The following is a 20,000-nucleotide window of genomic DNA, read 5'->3' as shown; positions in this document are numbered from 1 at the left end:
TGATCCAGCAGCGTGTGTGTGTGTGTGTGTGTGTGTGTGTGACTGGCTCAGTAATTGTTTGCAGAGCGCTCTGCCTCCCGCTGACCTTTCATTTCAGGCTTTGCGGTGGAAACGTGCGGCGCTGCGTCCGCCGACCTCGTTTGCTTCGCCGTGTTTGCTCTCCCTGTGTGTGTGTGTGTGTGTGTGTGTGTGTGTGTGTGTGTTCCCTGGCTGTTGGCGTGTGATTTACACTCAGGGCATGTATGAGCGAGCCGCGTGCCATCGATACTGTTTTTATTACACCTAGTGCCAAGTGCTAACAGCCGGATACGAGCCGAGCGACGAGTGGATGCAGCCGCAATTAGCATAATTGAAATAATAATGCTAACAAGCTTTCCAAGTGGAGAGAGAGAGAGAGCGAGAGGGGGGGAGAGAGAGAGAGAAAGAGAGAGAGAGAGAGAGAGAGAGAGAGAGAGAGAGAGAGAGAGAGAGAGAGAGCGGCGGCGGCTCCGTCAGCGGCCGGCCGGCTGTCTGGCTGCATGGCCGCTGCAACGCATCCGCTGTAATTGGGATAATAGCATGAGGAGGGGGGTGGGGGGGGGGGGGGGGGGGGGGGGCTGGGGGGGGGGGGGTGGGGGGGCTGGGGGGGGTGGGGGGTCGGGGGAGCAGGTGCCTGATTCACCTGAACCTCCGTTTGTCTTCTTGGTCTCTGGTTCTGGTTCGTCCTTCAGAAGACGCTCTGGATTCAACTCACCGCTGCATTTATTTCTATCGCTTCTGTCTGTTTTTCCAGTTTGTTAGACGACAACAATGTGAACTGAACTGAGCTGAACTGAACTGAACTGAACTGAACTGAACTGAACTGAACTGAACTGAACTGAGCTGAACTGAGAGGAGCTTTGTGAGGAAGTGCAGGTTGGGAATGTAAAACTATAATACTGATATCAGATATGAGTCTGATTCAGTTCCAGTTGAATTCACCTGTGTGTCTGTTTGTTTTATTCCTGTTTTTTTCTCGTGGGGTGAGACGGATTTTAAAGCTTCTTGGTGTTTCATCAAATCCACTAAATTAGAATCGCTTCTCTCTTTTTCCAATTTTTATCGAGTTTATGTGCAAATAAACCGAACCAAATCGAATGTGCCACGTTGCTTTAGTAGGAAGTGTAGTTTTTGGAAAGCAGCATCATAATATCAATATTAAACCTGCTTCTTGATTTTTTTTTCCTAACTCACCTGTCTGTCTGTTTTTCTTGACTTTCTCCTCTTTCTTTATCCGGTGTGAATCGGTTTCATCTCACCCTCTGCTGAAATTTCTCTGCCTCTCTCTCTCTCTCTCTTGTTTTTTCCAAATGTTAATATTTATATGTGGAAACGCGGCGAGCCAAGCGGAGCCGGCGGTGCCAGCTAGTTTTATTAGCATGTGGATGTTTGTCTGGTGGACGGAGATGCCAGCAGGAGAACATGCTTCGTGTTTCTGCGGAGGATCAGACGGATTTACGGCTCGGCTTTTAGAAACCGTCTCGCTGAAATGTGATTCCTCTCTCTGTTGTGTTTCCTGACGCAGACACTGACACTCAGCTGCTTTATTCCCATAGAGCCTCCATTAGACCCAGCTAGCTTCTACCCAGCTACACCCCCTTCCCCCCTCCCCTCCCCCTAGGTGCCATCTTCCTGTGTTGTGCTGGAGTTTCTCTCCAGATCGCCCTCAGCGATGTAAAAACGCTGCGGTCCCCAGCGAAACGCTTTGTCTCTGCGTCTATAGAGTCGGAGAATTAGCTTTCAACAAACTGGCCTACAAATGAGGCATTAAGCATTGGTAATAGGGAGCAGAAAGGTCAGGCTGTATTAATCTGCCGCCTGGGGAATACGCCCATGAGCGGGGAAACACAGAGCGAGAGAACCAGGCAACTTTCCAAAAACAATCCCTCCGCCCTGGAAGAATCGCTCCGCATGAATAAATATTTGTCTTTAAGCGGCGATGCTGCGGATCGTATCGATCGGGAGCGTTTTGAGGGGAGAAGGAGCCGGGGAGCGGGCCGGTTTGGGAACGAGAGCGATGTGAAAATGTTTTGGGCGGTCGTGCTGCTGCCGTCCCGTCCGGCTCAGGCTGCTCCGTGTTCTCTAACGCTCCCCTCCTCCTCCTCCTCCTCCTCCTCCTGCAGGACGATGGCTTTTATTTTGGGATCTGGGAGTTTTATTATCCGCTTCACCCAAAAATCAACCGCTGTCATTTCCTCGCTGTTATTATTCTGCTTACAGACTCTATCTTACAAATGTGATGCTAAGACTTATTCTAAGACAGTGATGTCGTGGTAAATAAACTCTGATCTGCAGCGATATTTCCAGAAAAACATGAATTATTCTTTGTTTCCCTTTAAAGACTCTTTCTTCATATATCTTACTTCAGTTTGAAGCTACTTAAGCTGATGTATACTGTGAAGTTACATTATAAAGATTTATATATCAGCCTAAACAGCTGCTAAACTCTGTTCTAATATCTAATATGGAATATGTTTTTACCAAGCTCATTATTATTTTTTACAGAGCAGTAGTTTTGCTTCAGGAGTAAAACTGGTAACAAAAAACATCGTAAATGTGATGCTGAAGCTGATTCTGAACCAGTGATGTCATGATGTCATGCTGAATGTAAAGGTGGTGAAACTGACCTGCAGTCAGTGATCAGCATGAAGCTATAATCTATATATAATGTTTTCAGAGAAGCGCAGATTAATCCTTTATTTCCCCTTAAAAGACGCTTTCTTCATATAACTTCACTCTGTTTACTGTGATCTCTGCTGTGAATTCACATTATAAAGATTTATATCAGCCTGAAAAGCTGCTAAACTCTGTTCTGCAAATATAGAATATGTTTTTACCAAGCTCATTATGAAAGCCTCAACTGGTGTTTTATCCTGTTTATTTTTCAAAGTCAAACTAGTAAAACTGTCAGTAAACTGTCCGTCTCTCCATCAAACTCAGAAAGTCTTTATTGTCGTCATCATGAGGCAAAAAGAAACACCGATATCACAAATAATCAATTATATTTTCATAAAAGCATTCATATACTCTTTCCTCCTTTAATCACTCCATCCTCACATCACTTCCATCACTTCAATACAAACTCCACTGACGCACACTGTCACTGTACGTCAGACACTTTCACCTCAGAGTGGTATTTCTGCAGATGAAGAGCAGGTTTCCTCCTCCTCCTCTTCCTCTTCCTCTTCCTCCTCTTCCTCAGACTCTCCTGGGTTTTCGGCTTCTGTCGCTGCAGTTTGCCTGCTTTTATGAAAAGGTCGCGCTGCGGAGAGGAGGAGGTCACTGTGAAACCCCCCCCTCCCCCTCCCCAACACACACACACACACACACACACACACACACACACACACACACACACACACACCCCTCCATCCCAAATCAATTCAATGAAATTCAGATGCAGAGATTCTCATCTTCACCTGGTAGTTTTCCACTCACTGCTCCTCTCACACTCATTTTTAATATTTTTAATATTTTTATATCCATTTTTCATACATATATCTTACATAGAAACATTCCTCTATAATATTCCTATTTATTCCTATGCATTTTTATATTTTTTTTAACGCATATAATCACTTCCAAAGGGTTTTTAAACACTGATAATCATTATTTTAATACTGAATATATATATATATTTTTTTAATGTACATAATCACTTCCTAAGTGGTTTTTAACATTGATCATAATTATTTTCAGTGTTTATATATTTTCAGTCTGAGATATTTCTATTCATGCAGCGTGACAACGATCACTGAACAGAATAAAGGAGTCTGTGCATTGAATTGAGACTTTACACACACACACACACACACACACACACACACACACAGACACACACACACACACACACACATGCACACACACTCAGGTCCTCTCAATCATCATTAACTTGTGATTTCCAATTTGAATCTCAATGACCTGCAGGTCGTTAGCAACACTGACACTGCGTGTGTGTGTGTGTGTGTGTGCGTGTGTGTGCGTTTGACTGACAGTTCAGTGTTTCCTGCCAAGTTGTCGGTTCAATGCCCAGAGAGAGAGAATCCATGACACACTGCTGTCTCTCTCTCTCTCTCTCCCTCTCTCTCTCTCTCTCTCTCTCTCTGGGCGTGCGGTATTGGAGCTCTATGGTGACTGAAACCAGGTTTTGCTGATGTTTGGTGTTTACATGCATTTAAACAACAACATTGAATCCATCTTGTGTTTGTGTGTGTGTGTGTGTGTGTGTGTGTGTGTGTGTGTTTCCTCCAGACAGTTGCAGCTTGTCACTAAAAGCTTCTTTGACTGGTTCTAACTAATTTCATCTATTCTTTCTCTCTGTATTTCTATTATCTGCTGTCTGTTATTATGGGAAATAATGAAATAATCTTAGATACATCTCTTATATTGATTATTAATAAGAATTAATACAAAACACACATGCACAATTAAGTTTATACAGTTAGATTTCAACAGAACATCAGAATCAGAATCAGATTTATTTTCTCATACGAGGAGTTTAACTTGGTGAGGTTGGTGCAGAGCAACATGCAGACGTTTAGACACACAGACAAGCAGCAATCAAGCTTTACAAATTGAATTTAAATATCGAACATCAGAGACAAAGAAGAGAGAAAGAAGAGATTCCTGAAAATATATACAGTATATACAATAAGAGTGGAGGGTTATCGAGGGGCTTTTTACAGGCTCAGGCTATACAGGGAATACAAATACGATAGATACGACTGTGTATTTACAGATGAACATGACTCAAAATAAACAATGTCTCCCTCTCTCCCCCCCCCCCCCCCCTCTCTCCCGCTCCCCCCCCCCCCCCCCCCCACAGTGGCGTGGGTCTGGCCCGGGCTCACTATGAGAAGCAGCCTCCCTCCAACCTGAGGAAGTCCAACTTCTTCCACTTCGTCCTGGCGCTGTACGACCGGCAGGGCCAGCCCGTCGAGATCGAGAGGACTTCCTACATCGACTTCGTGGAGAAAGACAAGGTGACGCACGCACACACACACACACACACACACACGCACACACACACACACAGAGGGGAGCAGAGTGTGTGTCAGGTGAGCTTACCGGTTATCAAGGTAAAAATAAGATAGATAAAATAAGATAATAAGTACAATAGATGCATTATATTGTGCAGGAGTTCCTTATTATTTGTTAGAATATAAATCTGTAGGACAAAATAAACTCACTTCATTATAGTTCAAGTGTGTAGCAACTGATAATGTAATAACTAGTCAAAATATAATAAAAATTATATTTCAAAATATAATCAAATGTCCCACTGAACGGGTTAAATATGTAATAAAATGTAGTGAAATAATAGATGTAATATATTCCTGGATAATGTAATAACTTCACATTATTACGGTAACCAGCGATGACCTCATAACATACATAACCTACGATGTAATAATAATATTGACTGATAATATAATAACTCAAGGTATTACAGTCTACTTATTTGTATGATTTATCACATTATTAGTCTGTATTATTATTATTACATCATCATTAGTTTAAAGTGTGTCACACCCTTTATGAGTTCATAATGTGATGTTATTACATTATCCAGCAATTCATTACACTGACAAGTTTTACTACATGTTTTCCCCCGGATCAGAGTAAACAGAGTTAAAAAAAAAAAAAATCCAAACACTTTGTGAATTTCTGATTTATTCATCCATAACGAAAGTATTGAAACTTTTTCCCGTCGGCTCTGAGCTCCTGACCTGCAGTTCAGGTGAGGAGTGACAGGAGGCGCCGAGGAGCAGAGAGCAAAATGTGATGCAAAATTATTTAGTTACGAAATTATTAGTGAGAATTACTTTTGAAGATTTTTTAAAGTGGCATTGTGACAAATGATGTCGCTTACTAGGTAACTTAAATCCTAAAGTTCTACCATGTAATAATAAAAATACTGTAATAATACTAATATTATTAGTAATAATACAAATAATACTACTACTAAAAATAATTACTATATTGTAGTTGGATCAGCAGCCAGCTGGCACTCAGTCCTCTAACCCCCCCCCCCACTCGCTCACCTCACCTCTGCTTCGACCTCTAGTCTCTCGCCCCACTAACCCCCCCCCCCCCCCCCCCCCCCCACACCACACACACACACACACACACACACACACACACACTGGGAAGGAGCCAACACTCCACGGCACAGTTGGCACCGAGCGGCCGACCGACAGAGAGAGAAAGGAGAGACAGAGAGAGAGAGAGAGAGAGAGAGAGAGAGAGAGAGAGGAAGGGAAGGATGAGAGAGAACGAGAAAAGAGAGGTACACAGAAAAAGAGAGATGGAGACAACAGAGAAAGAGAGAGAGAAGAGGAAGGAGGGAGAGGGGAGAAGAGAGAGAAGAGAGATAGAAGATAGATAGAGAGGGAGAAAGAGGGGTGAGAGAAGGAAAGAGAGAGGCAATATGAGAGAATGAGAGAAAGAGTGAAAGATAAAAAAAGACAGAGAAAGGGAAGAAGGGAGAGAGAGAGAGATAGGAGAGAAAAGAGAGAAAGTACAGGAGGAGGGAAGAAAGAGAGTCTGATGCTAAGACTTGTGTTTATGATAGAGAGAGAGAAAGGAGAGAGAGAGGGAGGGAGAGAGGGACGGAGGGAGGGAGAGAGAGAGGGATGTCCGCCTCGTCTCTGTGCCAAGTGGGAGTGATGAGGTCACAGAGCGGGGTGTGGCCCCCGGGGCCCGGGGTCAGAGGTCAGAGGTCACAACAGGTGTCAGCCAGAATGACTGATACTGACTGAATGAATGTTCCTCTGCAGTTTATTATAAAGACAACTGAGTCTGACAACCAAGCAAATAATAATATTAATAATAATCACAACAACAGCAATAACAATAACAATACTATTCCTGCTACTACTACTACTACTAATAATAATGATAATAGTAAAATAGTAAATAAACCACATTTCCATTAATGTATTTTAGAGTGGGTTAGCATGGAGCTACTATCACTCAACATAGTGTACGCTAAAGTGTTAGCATGGAGGAAATTCTGATTACAGGAAAATCATGACAGAAAATCATTGAGATGGAGTTGAAGTTCATTATATATTGTTGTTCTATTGTTGTGATTTTGATTCTTTCTGTGTGATAAAGTGTATAAACACAATATGCAATATAAAATACAGTGCATGTACAGTATAACGTGCATTTGTGTGCACATACTCTATCTCCATCTTTATATATGGATTATTTTTACAAAGACAAATCCAGCTGCGAGGACAAGCTGCAAGCTGCCGGTTGTGTTGCATCACAGAATATTTCTAGACAGTTCTGTTGGTGGGAAAACTGTAAATGTTTTATTAGGTCTGTATAAAAGTTACCTGTTGTGAAGTGTGATCTTCATGTCTCGGTGACAGGAGTATAATGGAGAGAAGACCAACAACGGAATCCACTACAGGCTACAGCTCCTCTACAGCAACGGTGAGACAGAAACAAACTTTTTATTGGACGAGGAATTCAAGTTTCACTCTAAAATTAGATTTCCGTCACTGACACTCTTCCAAAATGATTGGCAGCACGAAATTAAAACAAACTGTGGTGCATTTTAAAGGATAGAAGAAGTCCTTTTTTTGACTAAATGAGACACTTCTACAGACTGGATCCTCTACATTTTACAAGCATTGATTGATGAACTTCAGGTAATTATTTTTTTTCCTCTTAAAGAGGAAATGTAGTGGTTTCCCTGGATAAATAAAGGTTAGAATTTGTAGAGAATGAATGGATTTTAAAGGTGATTTAACCCAAGCCATGCACCTTAAAGACTGCGTGGCTGGAAAAGCTTTTTCATCATCAGTAAAAAGCCAGAGCCACAGAAACAGATGAACACAATAACGTTTCAGACATCTGGTGTATTTGACAACAAACTGTTTTGTCTATCGGGGAAAAACAGAGGGATCTATTCTGATTCAAAACACACATCTTTGAGTTCTGCTGGCGGGCGTTCAGACAGGCAGGAGGACGCCGTTAACGCTCGCCGACCCTGCAGGAACATGAGATAAAGTGGGACATAAAAGAGTGTTTTCCTCCAAAAGGGATAAATCACTCTAATATGAGTCGGCATCATCGTATTAGCATCGTACGGAGGTAATTGACCTCATCTGCAGCCGGGACGAATAGCCGCCATTTAGCCGCAGACCGCTCAGCACTCAGCGGCGGCGGCGGCGGCAGAGTGAGGAGTGAATCATGTCAATTAGAAAGGAGAGGAAGCCGAGAGGAAACGGGCCGAAAAACAAAAAAAACCCATCGAGCACAATTAGAGGCACTCCACCGCTAACAGGTGTTCCCTGCAATTTGCTTCCTGCACCCCATGTCGCGTTTGTGTCACATTTACGCTCGGTTGCATAGCTAATAAAAGACAAGCAATCCTGATTGATATTTAATTTGTCGGAGAATGAGGATTCCTTGTTATCCTTGAGGAAAAAGGCAGCGGGGGGGGCGGGGGGGCGGCGGCGGAGAGCGCGGCAGTTAAAGGCGGCCTGGCCTATAAATAATAAACAGCTCCGGAGCGCGCTAATGTTTGTTTTTGCTGAGGGGGTTAGCATAGCCTGGACTGGATGACAAGAGCTACAGAAAAGATAAATACACTACCGGGACATAAATAATAACAGAATTCATTTACAGCACATTATTAGGAATCAGTTCTTTTGTTGCGGGGGATTTTTTTTGCATACTGGGACTAAATTAGCATAACAGGCTAATACATGTATGTATGTTGGTGGGATAAATGTGTCATCATGCAGTCAATTCTGTTCAGACTTAGAGATAATTATGACAGTGATTCAGCTGTTCTCTCAGTGTTTTACATGCTGGATCACATCAGTGTTTATTCCAGCCGGCTCCTGACGGTCTGCGGTGTGTTTCTGTGTGTTTTTGTGTTTTCAGGCATCAGGACAGAACAAGACCTTTATGTCCGGCTGATAGACTCCATGACCAAACAGGTGAGAAGACACCGAACCCTCGAACGCTTAATGTTCACTTATCTAATGTCTTTTATACCTTGTGTAAAGCACTTTGAATTGCCTTTGTGAATGAAATTTGCTAAATAAACTTGCCTTACCTTAACTGAACCCTAGAACCCTAACCCTAAGATGCATTATTGGCATGAAATACAAAAAAAAAACTTACTGTCAAAGCAAAATAACAAATATACCAGATGTAGTTTGCAACTGTGACATTAACAACAACAAATGGTCCAATATAATCAAATCAATCAATCAGTTAACCAATGGATAAATTGATCTACGGACGTCCAATCTGCATTCCCATCTTTTTCTCGCTTGTTAAATCCCCCCCTGTTTGAAATTGGGACATGTTAATACAGATTTTGCAGCACATGTGGCGTTCTCTTTTTCTCCTCCTAGATGACATTGTAGTTTTACCTTCCTCTAACCTTAGAACCTTCCTCTAATTTTATAATCTTCCTCGACCTCTAGAACCTTCCGTTAACCCTAGAACTCTTCCTCCAACTCTAGCACCTCTTTTTCCAAAGATGGGTACCTTTCTCTTCCCTTTTCTCTGACCCGCCCTTAACTCTAGAAACTCCCCCAAACCCTTCAGCCCTTCGACTAGCTCTAGAACCTTCTTAGGACCAGAATCCTTTCTCTAACCCTCGAACCTTCCCGTGGCTCTAGGTCCTTCCTTTAAACCTAGAACATCCCTCAAACTCTGTTAGCATTCTCCTAACCCTAGACCCTCCCCTTATATCGCTAAACCCTCCCTTCTACCTTGAGAATTTCCCTTTAAATCTTTGTTCTAACCCTGGAAACCTTCCTCTAACCCTGGAAACCTTCCTCTGACTGGAGAACCCTCCTTCTAAACTGAGACCCGTTCCTCTGACTCCTGACTAGAACCTTCCTCCATCTCTACACTCTTTTCTTTTCTAAAATCCAACAACTCTGATGGGTTTTCCTTTCCGGCAGTGCAGGTTGGCTGTGGTGTTTCTGCACTGTTCAGCCATGGTCGGCTATCACTGCTCATGCTAACTACCCAGTTCTTCTTCTTCTGTTTATTCCAATCAAGCGGTAAACGTAAAACGCGTCACTTCCTGCGCGCCAGAGGATTTTTCCCAGGAAAGAGCGACCAGAACAGACAATGGAAAAGCTTCATGAACTGGATATAGGTTGGATCAGTGTTGAGTTAGAGAGAGAGAGAGAGGGGAGCAGGACAGACAGTTATTTAGAGAGAAATGTCCCAGATTGTTAATTTAAGTAAAATTTCATCCAGGTAACAGCACTTTTACTTCAGTGGGATATTTTGGTACTTTTTCCACAAAGTCAAACATCGCCTGCAACCACTTCAACACGTCAGGACTGCGGTTACAAATTATGAACATTTGTGTGAATGTGTGTTGCAGCAGTCAGACAGAGAGGAGCAGAACACACATTTATTTAGATGGAAATGTTGCAGATCATTTATTTACTTTAACTCCTTCAAGTCAAACCCACAGGAAGGATTTGAACCGATTAATAATGAACCAAACCTGTTCTTCACCCATTGATCCTACCAACCGGCCTCCCAGCTCTCTACTTACTGTACCTCCCTTCCCCCCCCCCAGCCAACCCCACCCCCCCCCTCGTCCCGCCACCCCACCCCCCCACCCACGGTGTGGCCCTGTCGGCATGTCACCGATCGATGTGCCAAGCGACTCCTCGACAAAGCGTCAGCCACGGAAACCGATCAATAGGCCTTAATGTGGCGCGGCGGCGGCACACTGGAGACAATAATCCTGACAGCAACGCCAACAGGCCGAGGATCCTCCTCCTCCTCCTCGCGCGACACTCAAACACCCCCCCCCACCCTCACACACACACACACTACATGACACCCCATAGGCCGACAGACAGACCTGACAGACGGATCGGTCGGAGTCCGAGGGGGGCCCCGCCGATCGATAAACCCCGTCGAGGGCCTGTTAGGGGCCCCGCATCCGTGGGATCGTCGGGGCAGAAGGGAGCGAATTAATGCAGATTTGCCCGCGGTGCGATGCGCGGCGGATCGGCTTCTCCGGCGCGTTGCGTCACGCGGCGACCTTCCTCCTATGTCCGCCGGGCTTCGCCTGGCTGAGAGTCTCGCTAACGTGCGCATCTTCACTCTCAGCGTGAGGTTTTTTTTTATTTTTTGGTTGGGTGTTGGGGGGGGGTGAAAAATATTCTTGAGCAACAAACCGTTCTAGACGAAACAAATCTGACTGTTCTCAGATCAGATGCAGGCTCACCGAGGGGTGGAATTGCCTCAGAATCAACTTTTTCACGTCTTCGCATGCTGAGCCAAGAATGTAGGACTCCTAGGCTTTCTGGCACACACTGACACACACACACACACACTCACACACACACACACACACACACAATATGCATGAAAGTGAACATGCAAACACACACACTCGTGGGCTTCTTGAATCAGAAATGATGATGTATAAATATCGACCACGCGCCCCCTCACCAGACCCCCATCCGTCCTCCCTCCCTCCCTCACACACACACACACACAAACACACACACATATACACACACACACACACACACACACACACACACACACACACACACACACAGTCCCTGATGCAATCCACATCCCTCCTGGCCAAACTGGAGCATTTTAATACAGAGGAACAGAGCCAGGCTCGGGATCAATAATGCAGAAGTGGTCGTTATCCTAAAAGTATTGTCCCCTAGGGGTGTGTGTGTGTGTGTGTGTGTGTGTGTGTGTGTGAGTGTGTGTGCAGGGCGGAGGTCTGTTTTGACCATAAAGGTGGATGAGGTAGTGGTAGGTCATAGGAGGAAGGAGGGTGGGGGGGGAGCACGTGCATTAAGACTGGTGTGTGTGTGTGTGTGTGTGAGAGAGAGAGAGAGAGAGAAAGAGAGTGTGTGTGTGTGTGTGCTTCTCTGGTGCACGTGCACTTATTCAAGTTCATTTACAACCACCAGGGTATTACAAAAAAAACACCTCACACCCCACTATCACTTACACACACACACACACACACACACACACACACACACACACACTCCCTCCCTCTTCCAGCAGTGTGTATGGCGGCTCGCTCGCCCCGTTCGGCCTCTCTCTCCTCTCAGCGGTCATCCGTCATCCGGACGCTGACATGACAGCTCGGTGGGAGGGGGGAGGGGGGGGGGTGCGAGGGGCAGGGGGGGGGCTCCGTCCAGGGGCGCCGCCCGCCATCTGGCAGGGAATTCTGGGAAGGCCGGAGGAGGCTGAGACCACCAAAGGGGGGAGGAGGGGGGGTACTGTGGAGTAATATACCCCCCCCCCCCCCTCCACCCCCCCCCGCCCCCCCACAGTGTTCTCTATAGCCTTTCACACAAATTTTCGTCATTTGTAACTGCAGTCCTGACGTGTTGAAGTGGTTGCAGGCGATGTTTGACTTTGTGAGTTCCAACACACAGATGGAAAAAGAACCAAAATATCCCACTGAAACGAAAGTGCTGTTACCTGGATGAAATTTTAGTTAAAGTAATAAAACATCTGTGACATTATCCTCTAAATACCTGTCTGTCTGTCCTGCTCCTCTCTCTCTCTCTAACTCAGCAGTGATCCAGCCTCTATCAGTTCATGAAGCTTCTCCTCTGTCTGTTCTAAACAGCCGGAGAGGAAGTGATGCGTTTTACGTTTCCTGGATTGTTCGGAATCAACAGAAGAAGAAGAAGAAGAAGAACTGGGTAGTTAGCATGAGCAGTGATAGCCACCATGACTGAACAGACAGAGAGAAGAGAAACTCAAACTGCAGCAACAGGAAATCCAAGCTCTGCCCACACTGTTTGATTGACAGGTGATCTGTGGGAAGAGCAGAGCAGAAACACCACAGTGAGGCTGAGGGACAAAGATGGAGGCTGAATGTGGTTAAACAAACACTGTATCTTCAACTAATAGGTTTCTCTCGTGTCTCTCTCTCCTGTCTCTCTGCCTGTCTCTCTCTCTGTCTCTCTGTCTGTCTGTCTCTGTCTTCCAGCCCATCCTGTATGAAGGACAGGACAAAAACCCGGAGATGTGTCGCGTCCTCCTCACCCACGAGATCATGTGCAGGTAGGTGACACCCCATAATAACCAAAAATGCAACCCATAATAGTAACACCCCACTGGTCAGTAACCTGCTCCAGGAACACAGCAGAGTCCACAGCAGTGTGATGGTTCCTGTGGTTCTACTGGTTTATTTACTGACTCTGTCCAGTACATCCACCAGTCTTTACAAGGGAACCTCAACAGCAACTGTTGAGTGTGTGTGTGTGTGTGTGTGTGTGTGTATGTGTGTGTAGGGGGCTTTCTCATTCTTATTATTATACACACAGAAAAATAAAGGTGTGAACTGGAAAATGGTTCTTCGGAGTGATGCCATAGAAGAATAATTTCTTTTTCCACGAAAAACCTTTCCAGAAACTTTTAATATTAAAAGGTTCTTAATTATCTAAGTATATATTGTGTAATTGCAGATGAGGCTATAGACAGATAAACAGAAACACAGTGCAGGAGTCTAAGCAAAGGAGAGCAGTCCTGTAAAGGCCCTCGGTCTGAAAGGTTCTTTGTGGAACCAGAAATAGTTGTTCTTTGGCACCTTTATTTTTCTGTGTGTACTTTATTACATTATTGTTACATCACTTCTCAGCGCCATATGGACGACATGTGAGACGCTCCGCTGACTCCAGATCAGCCTGCTTTGACATTCTGAACATTCAGTCTGTTCTCTGGTCTGGATTTTAACATTTTACACTCTGAGCTTTTACCTGACGCTCTGCAGTGAGGTCAAATCCTAACATTGCAACCAATAGAGGACAGAACCCCCCCCCCGACCCCCCCTCCTCTGGCAGCCATATTGGAGGTCTGGAGCTCAGTGAACAGCTGATTGTTTTGTTTCTGAAACGCACTTACCCCAATCCATTTTTCCCAATCTGAGGATTCAAAATGGGGGAATTTCCAGTCACCAGCTCCCTTCTCTAGCTCCTATTGGCTGCTGCCGACCCGTAACAGCTGGCAGTGGGTGGGTGGGGGTTCACTGCCTTGCTCAAGGGCAGGCTGACTGTAGTTATTGTTTTTTTTTTTTGGGGGGGGGGGGTTTCTTATCCACTTTACCCATTAGTAAACTTAAGTTCTCGCTAAGAGTGTGTGTTCAGGAGTTCGCTGCCTTGCTCAGCGACCCTGCGGCAGGACGGATGGCTGCTGATGGGCCTGTTGGCTGCTGTGGGAATCGAACTTGTGACCTGTTTTTTTTTTTTTTTTTTGGGTGGATGTTACGGGACGGGGGTTTCTAACTGCCGGGCCAGTCTCCCAAACACACAGCCTGTCCCTCGTTAGACAGATATATAGGGTTTAAGCAACACGCTGTGCAATTATCTACCCACTGTGTGTGTGTGTATGTGTGTGTATGTGTGTGGTGTGTGTGTGTGTGGTAGCCAGGCGCAGGTCTACAGGGGGTTGGTAGGTTTTGTTGAGGCCTGGTAGACATGTTTGTGGGGGGCATGTGTTAATTATGCAGTAGAGGAAGTGTGTGTGTGTGTGTATGTGTGTGTGTGTGTGTGTGTGTGTGTTTGTTTGGGGGGTGGGGGTGGGGGGTGTTAAAAGGGGAGCGTCATGTCTTGGACTGACAGAGGAGGTTCAGCTGGAAGGAGGAAAAAAATGATGAAGGTGTGTGTGTGTGTGCATGTCTTTTGTGTGTGTGTGTGTGTGTGTGTGTGTGTGTGTGTGTCTCTCTATAAACCCTCACCTCTTCCCCTCTTCTGTGTTTGCATGTTTTCATGCTTGTTATGTGTCTTTGTGTGTGCACAAATGTGAATGTGTGTACATGTACTGTATATGTGTGTGTGTTTCTGCGTGTGTGTGTGTGTGTGTGTGTGTGTTTGTCCTATTTTTATCCCCCCTCACTCTTCTTCTTCACTTCTCAGACTGAACCGGTAAAACCATTAACTGCAACACAACGCAGGGCAGGAAACGTGTTGATTGGTGTGATGAACGATAAACTGATCCAAAAACATCTGTTTTTTTCTCTCCATTTGAACACATGCGCACACACACACACACACACACACACACACACACACACACACACACGCACACAGACACACAAGGCCAATGGGTCTCAAATGGTGTTCTCTTATCCATGAGGCCTTGCTGTTTTTCCCCAGATGTAGATGAGAAAAAACATTTATATTTTACATTTTAGGCATTTAGTCCAGGGGAAATGGACATGATATTTGCATAAAAACACCAAAACTGGAGTAAACTGTGCAGTAAACTGGTGTACATGTGCAGTAAACTGGTCTAAACTGGTGTACATGTGCAGTAAACTGGTGTACATGTGTAGTAAACTGGTGTACATGTTCAGTAAACTAGTCTAAACTGGTGTACATGTGCAGTAAACTGGTGTACATGTTCAGTAAACTAGTCTAAACTGGTGTACATGTGCAATAAACTGGTGTACATGTGCAGTAAACTGGTATACATGTGCAGTTAACTAGTCTAAACTGGTGTACATGTTCAGTAAACTAGTCTAAACTGGTGTACATGTGCAATAAACTGGTGTACATGTGCAATAAACTAGTCTAAACTGGTGTACATGTGCAGTAAACTGGTATACATGTGCAGTAAACTAGTCTAAACTGGTGTACATGTGCAGTAAAATGGTATACATGTGCAGTAAACTGGTATACATGTGCAGTAAACTAGTCTAAACTGGTGTACATGTGCAGTAAACTGGTATACATGTGCAGTAAACTAGCGTAAACTGGTGCACATGTGCGGTAAACTGGTGTACACGTGCAGTAAACTGGCCTACATGTGCAGTAAACTAGTATAAACTGGTGCACATGTGTAGTAAACTTGTCTACATGTGCAGTAAACTTGTCTACATGTGCCATAAACTGGCCTACATGTGCAGTAAAGTAGTATAAACTGGTGCACATGTGCAGTAAGCTAGTGTTCATGTGCAGTAAACTTGTCTATGTACAGTTTAATGTCCTGAACATTCTCAGAATTATAAATCCACCAGTAATTTATCATTACTAGTTGCAGTGTAGAGGCAACATTATGAACGTAGCTTTAAGTTGAAATCTAGAATTTTTGACTAATTCTATTAATGAATAATAAAGTGATATCCAGCTCTGAATCTGAAGCAGCTTCATAAAGATACAGTATATAATTTATCCTGTATAACATATACACATACAGGCTCTTTAGTCTTGTTACCTGACAACATGTCTGATCAGACAGATGAGCTGTTTTATAATGCTTATTAACGTTTTTTGTATTCATATTTACGGTTAATATGACACTGATGTGATATCATTCATAGATTTAGACTTTTTGAAGCAGACATGCAGGGAGAGACTGAGCTGTGGCAGCCTGGGGTTTTCATCACACCTCGTCCTCCCTCTCTCCCTCTCAGAAGAACGAGCGTTATCTCCGACAGTTTTTCACCCAAACTTCCACATCAGAACTTCCCCCTCGGTCTTTATCGGGGCGACGAGCTCATTTCCCCCTGTGAGATTCCTCCGATACAGGCTTCATTTTCATAATGACGGCTCTCTGTGTCTCTGAGTTTCGGTCATTATGTGATTGAGTGCGATTATTAACTAGCTTTCCCCCTGATGAATGGTGTGTTTCCATTCACTAATGAGGAAGGGAGGAGAGGTTTGCTCAGTGTTTCCATCTCTCTCTCTCTCTCTCTCTCTGTCTGTGTCTCTCTCTCTGTGGCTCCCAGGTGAGGCTGTCTTTATGGCGTCCCTCTTGGTTTGTCTACCTGGCTCACACTGCAGCAGCACCTATAGGTGTAGCAGCTGTTTGGGGTTTTAACAGGGGAGGAACGCCCTGTTACTCCCACAAGATTAACATGAGAACATGCAGATCCTGGCTCAGAAACGGCTGCGATAACTGAGCCATTTCTGACGTTAAAAACATTATTGATCGTCCGGCAGAAAGCAGCCAAGCAAATGAAATGACAGGCTGATGTTTCTTGAACTCACACTGGGTTTTTCTTGGGAGTAAAACACAGTAATTGATTGCACTTGCTTCTGCATACAAAACATGCAGAGATGTTGCACACAGCGAGTTTCATTTAAGCTCTTGTCACAAAAAGAAGGCAAAAATACAATAAATCTGATATTTTTAATTAGAGTTAATTAAATTATATGAATAATTGTTATTCTTCCATCTCGTATTACAGTTCCAGCACTGGTATGAGTGGATTTTGGTTAGCTCATTAATATTTTAATTAATAGTTATGAGGTCACAGTGAGCATTTATTGGGGATTTTATAATGGCTTTGAATGTAGCTCAGCCAACTGAGCAACTATTTTACATTTTTTATATTAATTTTATAAATGAAATCAGTAGGAATGATTTTTATTGCGTGAGTTTTATAATTTTCTTTTCTTCAGTCAGTATTCTTCAAAAGTAAACCTGCTGACTGATCCATTAAACAGCAGATCCTGTTTGTCCATGGTATCATTGCAGCACATTAGCCATTCTTAAACTGGAGACTGGTGCTTCCAAAATCACCAATCAGCAGCCGGGCACGGCACAGTCGTGTTGGCAGTGTGCGTGTGCCAGCGGAGGCTCGCCAGCTCTGGGCTCCTCGCCGCGCCTCGCCGCGCCGCCAGGCCGCGCCGCGCTCAGAAAGCCTCGCCGCGCTCGCCGAAAGGCACGCGGCCCGGCCAAGCGGGCTGGCGCATATCATTAGGCCTGGCCGCCGCCGTGTTCCAGGCTCTGGGTAATTACAGCACTTGCCCTTTGAAAACAGGCCCTCCATTGACGGCCGTCCGCTCGGTGTTATCTGGGCCGTGTGATCCGGCGGCCGGCTCGGCTCTGAAGCCGCTCCGCAGGTTCCTTGGGGAGCCTTTGAAGGGCTCGCTGTCTTTCTTTTTTTGTCCAAGCGGAGCTGTGATAGTTGAGCTTCGACATGCCCAGGCAAACCTCTCTTTGTGGCTTAAGTAGATTCCACTTGTGGGCGACATTTGAAGTGGCTGCTGAGCTGCGAGCGCCAGCGGTAATGATGCTTGTGTGGCCGGCCGAGGCCGCGAGCTCCTCGCCGCCAAACTGGCTCATCTGGCCGAATTATTTTTGACTGGAGCTGATTGTTGTGGAGCGACCTGCCGTCCAGCAGAGAGGAGCTTCGCTGTCGCAGCTTTCAGCTTCGCTGCTCCAACACTTGAGGGACGAACTCTCTCAGCCAGACTGAGTGGCCATGGCAACACAGACACTACACACTGTTTGTTTTATTTTGGAGTCAGACTCACGCACACACACACACACACACACTTTCACACTCTCTCTCAGGTTGTGTGTTGTTCTTCTCAGTCATTAGCCGGCCGTGGTGTTAGCCTGTTTGTGGCCCGGGGGGAAACGTCATTAAGGCGATATTGTGGACGCTCAGCCAAGGTTTGTTTTCGTCTTTGGAAGGGGCCCCGGGTCCCTGGAGGGGCCCCGGCAGAGCTCCTGGGGTCCAGTTTGTTTATAACACTTCTTTGGCAGTTTGAGGAGGTTGTCACCACAGCAGCACCAGTGGGTTTCCAATGCTAATTGGTCTCCTGGAACTTTCACTAATGGTTCCAAGTAGCTGGGGGAATAAATTATTGTGGCGCATTCTATGGCAACAGTCACACATACGCACATACACATCCATACACAGAGAGAGAGCAGGGACACAAACACAGCGCTTAGTTTCTGATTTTTCTGTACTTAGAGATCAAACGGCGCGATAAATGATTCATAAACTGGTCTCATTTGGCATTCGCAGCCTCGATTTGACGCTTGTTTGTCAAATGGCAATTTGATTCAGGACAGCATGGGGTGAATGCATGAGCGTAATTGGACTTTGCGGGTCATGCGATATGATTAATTTTTAAGAATTACCGGAAGAAATGTTAATGACTCTCGCAGTGATACGACCCTATCAAAAAAAATTGAAGTGACAATTCATTCTTGAAGCGGAGCTTGTCAAAAGATTATAGGCAGAAAATGAGATCTTATGTCAAGATTATGTTATCATTATTAATGATAGATAGCTCAATACAGTCAGATATTCAGATAGACACTTTAAGTGGATTTGCATTTCAAAAGGCGAGAGCGCAGACTGATGTTTAGTTTTATAAATTCATTTGACGGATATTTAACATTTTTCTCTTGTTAGAACATGAAGGATCTGAGTGTTTCCTCTGTGGCTGAATATATTTAATTTTCTGAATGATAAACTCAGACTGGGATTGACTTTCAGTTACTGAACCACAAAGACAGTGTGTGACAAGCCCAGTGAGTATAAACCACAGCAGCAGACAGAAAGCACACTCAATCATTCATACAGCAACGTGTTCAGAACATTCTCCCATTGAATCTGTCATGAAGCTGGTAAACCGGCCGGTAAGCAGTCGGCAAACAGTCTGCGTCCGTCCTGCCTGTGTGATGGATATTAATGTGCAGAATGCAGCCTGACGCTGTTCAACATGCCTCGCCGACCCGCCGCACCAAAAGGCTCATTTGGCTCCGTCCGCCCCTGCCAACCCCAAGCCCAACCCCAACCTCCCCCCCCCCCCCCCCCCCCCCCCCAGACGCATGCCACCACACACCAGCTGGCTCAGCGGCAACAGCTGATTGGTTGGTTGTATTTCTGGCTGGTTGACTGGCTGGTTAGTTTAGGGTTAGTGGCTGATTCGTTGCCTAACTTCCTACCTGGCTGGCTTAGCAGCTGGTTGGTTGGTTGGCCGGATGCTAGCTGGCTTACTAACTGGTTGACTAACTGGTTTATCAGCTGGCTGGCTGGTTGGTTGGCTGTCTGGCTGGCTAGTCGACTGATTGGCTGGCATGTTGGATGGTTGGTTTACCTTGCTGGCTGGTTGGCTAGTTGGCAAGTTGGCTGGCTGGTTGGTGAGGCGACTGATTGGCTGGTTGGCTGGCTGGTTGGTTGGTTGGCAAGTTGGCTGGTTGGCTAGTGGACTGATTGGCTGGCTGGTTGGTTAGTT

The 20,000-nt window shown here is 45.1% G+C and overlaps 2 protein-coding genes across 12 annotated transcripts in view; both read left to right on the top strand.

The window, feature by feature from the left end:
- Nucleotides 1–20,000, top strand: part of tbc1d2 (TBC1 domain family, member 2) — a 441,666-nt gene that overhangs the window by 35,231 nt on the left and 386,435 nt on the right. The window lies entirely within an intron of this gene.
- The window catches only part of LOC139911130 (transcription factor COE3), a 148,802-nt gene that overhangs the window by 13,876 nt on the left and 114,926 nt on the right, over nt 1–20,000 (top strand). For all 11 annotated transcript variants that reach the window (XM_078289141.1, XM_078289138.1, XM_078289142.1 and 8 more), the window contains exons 2-5: nt 4,844–5,000; nt 7,401–7,464; nt 8,926–8,981; nt 13,010–13,083. In XM_078289141.1, coding sequence (XP_078145267.1) covers nt 4,844–5,000; nt 7,401–7,464; nt 8,926–8,981; nt 13,010–13,083 — 351 coding nt within the window. The remainder of the gene's footprint in view (nt 1–4,843; nt 5,001–7,400; nt 7,465–8,925; nt 8,982–13,009; nt 13,084–20,000) is intronic.

This window comes from Centroberyx gerrardi, chromosome 16 (assembly GCF_048128805.1).
Source record: "Centroberyx gerrardi isolate f3 chromosome 16, fCenGer3.hap1.cur.20231027, whole genome shotgun sequence".
Classification (NCBI taxonomy): domain Eukaryota; kingdom Metazoa; phylum Chordata; class Actinopteri; order Beryciformes; family Berycidae; genus Centroberyx; species Centroberyx gerrardi.
The sequence above is the reverse complement of the archived record's forward strand: the minus strand, read 5'-3'. Positions and strand labels throughout refer to the sequence as shown.